Source organism: Nematostella vectensis, chromosome 15, assembly GCF_932526225.1.
Source record: "Nematostella vectensis chromosome 15, jaNemVect1.1, whole genome shotgun sequence".
NCBI lineage: Eukaryota > Metazoa > Cnidaria > Anthozoa > Actiniaria > Edwardsiidae > Nematostella > Nematostella vectensis.
The window spans coordinates 12,426,095-12,432,142 of NC_064048.1; the positions used below are offsets into that span (position 1 = coordinate 12,426,095).

The window sequence follows — 6,048 nt, forward strand, 5'->3', positions numbered from 1 at the left end:
CAGACCCTTGTCTTGTCATTTAGATACAGACCCTTGTCTTGTCATTTAGATACAGACCCTTGTCTTGTCATTTAGACACAGACCCTTGTCTTGTCATTTAGATACAGACCCTTGTCTTGTCATTTAGATACAGACCCTTGTCTTGTCATTTAGATACAGACCCTTGTCTTGTCATTTAGATACAGACCCTTGTCTTGTCATTTAGATACAGACCCTTGTCTTGTCATTTAGATACAGACCCTTGTCTTGTCATTTAGATACAGACCCTTGTCTTGTCATTTAGATACAGACCCTTGTCTTGTCATTTAGATACAGACCCTTGTCTTGTCATTTAGATACAGACCCTTGTCTTGTCATTTAGATACAGACCCTTGTCTTGTCATTTAGATACAGACCCTTGTCTTGTCATTTAGATACAGACCCTTGTCTTGTCATTTAGATACAGACCCTTGTCTTGTCATTTAGATACAGACCCTTGTCTTGTCATTTAGATACAGACCCTTGTCTTGTCATTTAGATACAGACCCTTGTCTTGTCATTTAGATACAGACCCTTGTCTTGTCATTTAGACACAGACCCTTGTCTTGTCATTTAGATACAGACCCTTGTCTTGTCATTTAGATACAGACCCTTGTCTTGTCATTTAGATACAGACCCTTGTCTTGTCATTTAGATACAGACCCTTGTCTTGTCATTTAGATACAGACCCTTGTCTTGTCATTTAGATACAGACCCTTGTCTTGTCATTTAGATACAGACCCTTGTCTTGTCATTTAGATACAGACCCTTGTCTTGTCATTTAGATACAGACCCTTGTCTTGTCATTTAGATACAGACCCTTGTCTTGTCATTTAGATACAGACCCTTGTCTTGTCATTTAGATACAGACCCTTGTCTTGTCATTTAGATACAGACCCTTGTCTTGTCATTTAGATACAGACCCTTGTCTTGTCATTTAGATACAGACCCTTGTCTTGTCATTTAGATACAGACCCTTGTCTTGTCATTTAGATACAGACCCTTGTCTTGTCATTTAGATACAGACCCTTGTCTTGTCATTTAGACACAGACCCTTGTCTTGTCATTTAGATACAGACCCTTGTCTTGTCATTTAGATACAGACCCTTGTCTTGTCATTTAGATACAGACCCTTGTCTTGTCATTTAGATACAGACCCTTGTCTTGTCATTTAGATACAGACCCTTGTCTTGTCATTTAGATACAGACCCTTGTCTTGTCATTTAGATACAGACCCTTGTCTTGTCATTTAGATACAGACCCTTGTCTTGTCATTTAGATACAGACCCTTGTCTTGTCATTTAGATACAGACCCTTGTCTTGTCATTTAGACACAGACCCTTGTCTTGTCATTTAGATACAGACCCTTGTCTTGTCATTTAGATACAGACCCTTGTCTTGTCATTTAGATACAGACCCTTGTCTTGTCATTTAGATACAGACCCTTATCTTGTCATTTAGATACAGACCCTTGTCTTGTCATTTAGATACAGACCCTTGTCTTGTCATTTAGATACAGACCCTTGTCTTGTCATTTAGATACAGACCCTTGTCTTGTCATTTAGATACAGACCCTTGTCTTGTCATTTAGATACAGACCCTTGTCTTGTCATTTAGATACAGACCCTTGTCTTGTCATTTAGATACAGACCCTTGTCTTGTCATTTAGATACAGACCCTTGTCTTGTCATTTAGACACAGACCCTTGTCTTGTCATTTAGATACAGACCCTTGTCTTGTCATTTAGATACAGACCCTTGTCTTGTCATTTAGACACAGACCCTTGTCTTAGAGTTTGAGGATATCTCAAGAGAATGAAAGGATTACAATTCTATATATTTTTACCATCATCCACAGTCTTAAATGGTATCACTGTAAAGGTGTCCAGAGGAAGGTGTGGGGCGACCACACCAGGCTTATATACAGTATGTAACGAGATGAAGGTTTCACCAATGAAGGTTTCAACTTTGGTTCACACCTTTATTGGTGTAAAGAAGATGGTTAATTTCATTCACGTATTTGGATAGAAAATGGATCTACAGAAGCTAAGGATGCCAATTTGAACGTTGTTCTGTGTTCAGTGAATAACCACTGTGCATTTTTCTCTAGACACGCCCCTGTTGTAATAGATGTGGGTAGGTGTAGGGTGGGGATGCCATTGTTCATGGAACACTAACCTCCATTGTAGTGCTGTTATGCATTGTTGCTATGGCATTCTGCGCCTGCATTCTGTTGGCAAATTTTATGAAGGCACAACCTGTAATAGAGACATTTCTATAAGCAAAAGCAATAGTATGACAAAAATATTTTTTTACAGTAGCAACATTCATCAAAAGGTTCAATGTGGACTAAGGGGAACATTGAGGATAACAAATATTGGTGAGGAGGAGAGCAATGAAGGGGGTGGGGGGGAGGGGGGAGGGGGGACACAGCACCCAAAACCTCAAGAAAAACTCATCATACATTCCCAACAAGCATCACTACGCTTTTTTAAACAATTGTAAACATGTGGATCCTAGTTACCTTTACTTGTAGAGTCTGCATTTCTTAAAACTGTTAGTTCTTCTATCGTGCCAAAGGGTGAGAACATAACTCTTAAGTCTTCCTCCTTGGCATGTTTAGAGATCATTCCAACAAATAGCTTACGATCATCTGCAAAGACACAGCAGTTACATAAAGCCTCTACTAAGTTAGGTGGACATGGGTGGTTAGGTTACCCATCTGCAAACACACAGTACCTCTACTAAGTTAGGTGGACCTGGGCGGTTAGGTTATGTTTTAGGGGGGAAAATGTTGCAAACTACAGGTTGCTTATTAGATATTGCCTGAGAGTATTTGCACTACAGTAAACATTCTTGTTACGATTATGAGCAGACGCACAGCAGGAATTTCTTTCCTCTAATAGTAACAGTATGTGTCGATGAAAAAGTATTGTTAAAGAGTTATTACTTAATTGCCCCAAAATTCCCTCTTATATCTATGTACCACACATATTTCTCCTTAGATAAACTGTATGATAATCTGCAAACAAACGGTTAATGCCTCAAGCCTCTTTCTCGGGCAATAGAAGGAATATAGCACAATATTTGTGGGATGTTTTTGTTTCAACAAAAACGCCCTTTTACATATTTTTTTTCTAGACCAAATTGACTTTTCCCAGTCACATTTTGCAAAATCAAGTTGCATCAGTCATTTAGTTTGTTGTTTTGGGCCTTTCGAGCATTCACTATTTGTATAGGAAGTTTATACCTCAATTCTACAAGGTTTATATAGACCACCATGCACCTATATTTACCCCTGCCGTGTGGCATATTGTCCTATATTCACCTCTATTCTCTTCACCTGATTTGGTTTCACTATCTGCTGGTTTGACTTGAATAGGATGATGCATCTGATATAAAAAATACAATGGGATAACTGTGAACAAAACAATCCCTCTCCAGATAAACAACAGGCAAACGTCTGTCCCTTGAAAGTGGGGAACAACACCTCTTAGATTAGCGTTTAGCACTAAACAAGCTACTTCCTAAAATAACTACAATCCCCCAAACAACATAACAACTGGAATTTATCCTGGGCCATCCAAAGACAGTTATAAATTCATCCATGAAATAGATACAACGTGACCAAAAAATTACAAAAAGGAAAAAGTCTTATCTTATAGTAGTAGTAAACTTTGCAAATGTGCTTAATTTTTCAATTGACTTTTACTTGTTGCAAATATATGGACTGCCTTACACAGGCCGCATTAGTTATTGCGTATGTAGATACTGTTATTAGGATACAGTAGGGTCCTCATTGCGATACAGGCCTGCGTCCTTATTGGTTCTTTTATGTACCGCGATACAGGTTGATGCAGCATCATGCAAGGAGGGACCTTCGTAACAACATGATGCAAGGAGGGACCTTCTTAACAACATCCTTCATGAAAGTTATTAAATAAATGCCTTGATAATTATCAAACTTATTTGAGAATAACAAAGAGAAAATAGAAGAGAAATATTCTAAACAAACTTGACATACACAAGGGTAGAATTTGAAACATCTCATATGCCAAGAGATATTTTGAGTACAAATTGCTAACAGTTGTTAGACTTGTCTATTTTACAAATCGTATTGATTTAATATAAATCCAATGCATATATTTCAAGTGCCATATCAACAGTCCTAAAATGAACGTGTCAAATTCTTGGTAGGACCTCCTAGTGGTATATATATGAAATACTGTCTGAAGGTTTAATTTTGTTCGATAGTTTAGCCAAATATGAGTGTCTTTACAGGGACGGTTTAATGCCTGGAGGGTGAGTAGTGTCGGCAGATGCACAACTATGATAATTATGACTAGTTCTTTGAATCTGACCAGTGCCATAATAGCTGTATATGGACTGCCTTATTGAATATGCATAGAATGTCCTAAATTCAAACACATGGGGTTTAATGCAGCCGGCATTCTAATCAATATAATAAACTTTACACAAAATATCTGGATGAAATAGAAAGATTAATACTTGGTATTATAATGCTGCGAAAAGTGGTTTCAGTTTGTGGGTTTTCAAGTTGAAGTGGTCGAAAAACCATGTGCTCGCGATTCAAAACTAATGTTCTCAATCTTAGAACGCATTTGACATTAGTCAAAGCAACATCTACAATTTGTCAACTGACACAATAAAACAGCAACCGGGATTACTACGATAGTAAAGATAAGATTTGAGTAACAGAGAGGACTAAATTTATCTCCATTTTATCATTTCAGGAAGTAATGTTTGGATAGAAGTAGCGCTAAACGCCGGCCTTCTCAACTAAGCGCGTTGCGGAAGCAAACAAAATACCAAAAAGTACAACATTCAAACTCCATGCCTCAAATATCCGCTACTGTCGCAGAACTCTACAAACTTGATTGATGGGCAATCAAGATGTATGCCGTACAAAAAGACCATGTTTTCCACGGTTGATTTTTCGATAAATGTCAGTAGAACTTGCGATCTAGCGCTTACTGTTTGCCAGACATTACTCACCCCTGGTAAAGTCTTCTTCTCGTGTAGATGTTTCTGGGCGGCATTGCAAGCATCCCTTGAGCAAAAAGTTAAAAACGCGCATCCTAGAGACCAAAGCAATACTTGGTTATCATAGCTACCGAGTGGATTGTGTATACGAGCATTAATACCAACCTTTATGCTGCCCGGTGTATTTGTCTTTTAGTATCGTAAGTTCGTAAATTTGACCATAGGGTTCGAAGATAGGTCGCAAATCTTTCTCTTCCCAAGTCCGGGGAACTTGGCCTACGAAAAGTTTGACAGAGTTTGAGTCCCTTACAGACGTTGTGCCACCATTGGTTATGGTTTTTACATCCATTCTGGGCGGTTTAGCGGGCAAAAAAGCTGAAATAAAAGCGACTTTGGCATAAAAGGAAACAACCGCGAAACGAATGACAGTAGTCCATGTGGACTTCCCATGACGCTTCTCGGCCCCACAGGGGAGAGAGACTGGGGAGAGAACAAAAGCCGCGTAAAATAAAATAATAAATACAAAAACTTCGTGGAAGAAATCGCTTGAAACTTATAATTAGTTATCTAATAATTACTAAAAGAATCACAACAATAAGTATTTATTGTCACGCCTCGATAAAAAAATGACGACCACGGGCACCCTTTGTGTTATGTCATTCGATTTCCTTGAGGCACATTCCCATCATTCTTTGCGCTCCGTCGCCAGCGGGTGTTTGCACCGGTACCCCTTTTGATCGTGTTTTTGAATAGTGTTGACTTTCAATCAATATAATGCCCAGACAGCTAATGTCAATATATGGAGGCAATAAGAACAGCTCTTAGTGTGCGGCCCATTGGCATTCGGGTAGCCTACTTATACTGAAAATGGCTTCATTTTCAGTGTCAGACTATCAATCATGGATGGCAAATCATATCAACTCATAGTGATAGAATTATTGTTTTTTTTTTATGCTTGCGATTATTTACCCGACACGCCTTAGATCCTAGACAAATTGGAATGTCACGGGATTATGCCGCAGACAAT

At 38.6% G+C, this 6,048-nt stretch overlaps 1 protein-coding gene across 6 annotated transcripts in view; it reads right to left on the minus strand.

The window, feature by feature from the left end:
• LOC5501374 (CUGBP Elav-like family member 2) overlaps positions 1–5,470 on the minus strand; it is a 33,644-nt gene extending 28,174 nt beyond the window's left edge. For 3 of the 6 annotated variants that reach the window (XM_048722539.1, XM_048722538.1, XM_048722537.1), the window contains exons 1-5: positions 5,187–5,469; positions 5,034–5,116; positions 3,346–3,409; positions 2,542–2,670; positions 2,196–2,275 (exon numbers count right to left, since the gene is read on the minus strand). In XM_048722539.1, coding sequence (XP_048578496.1) covers positions 2,196–2,275; positions 2,542–2,670; positions 3,346–3,409; positions 5,034–5,116; positions 5,187–5,370 — 540 coding nt within the window. In that variant the 5' untranslated portion in view covers positions 5,371–5,469. Of the gene's footprint in view, positions 1–2,195; positions 2,276–2,541; positions 2,671–3,345; positions 3,410–5,033; positions 5,117–5,186 lie in introns of all 6 variants that reach the window. The other 3 variants (XR_007306707.1, XM_048722535.1, XM_048722536.1) reach the window with 2 other exon arrangements.
• Positions 5,471–6,048: the final 578 nt, after the last annotated feature.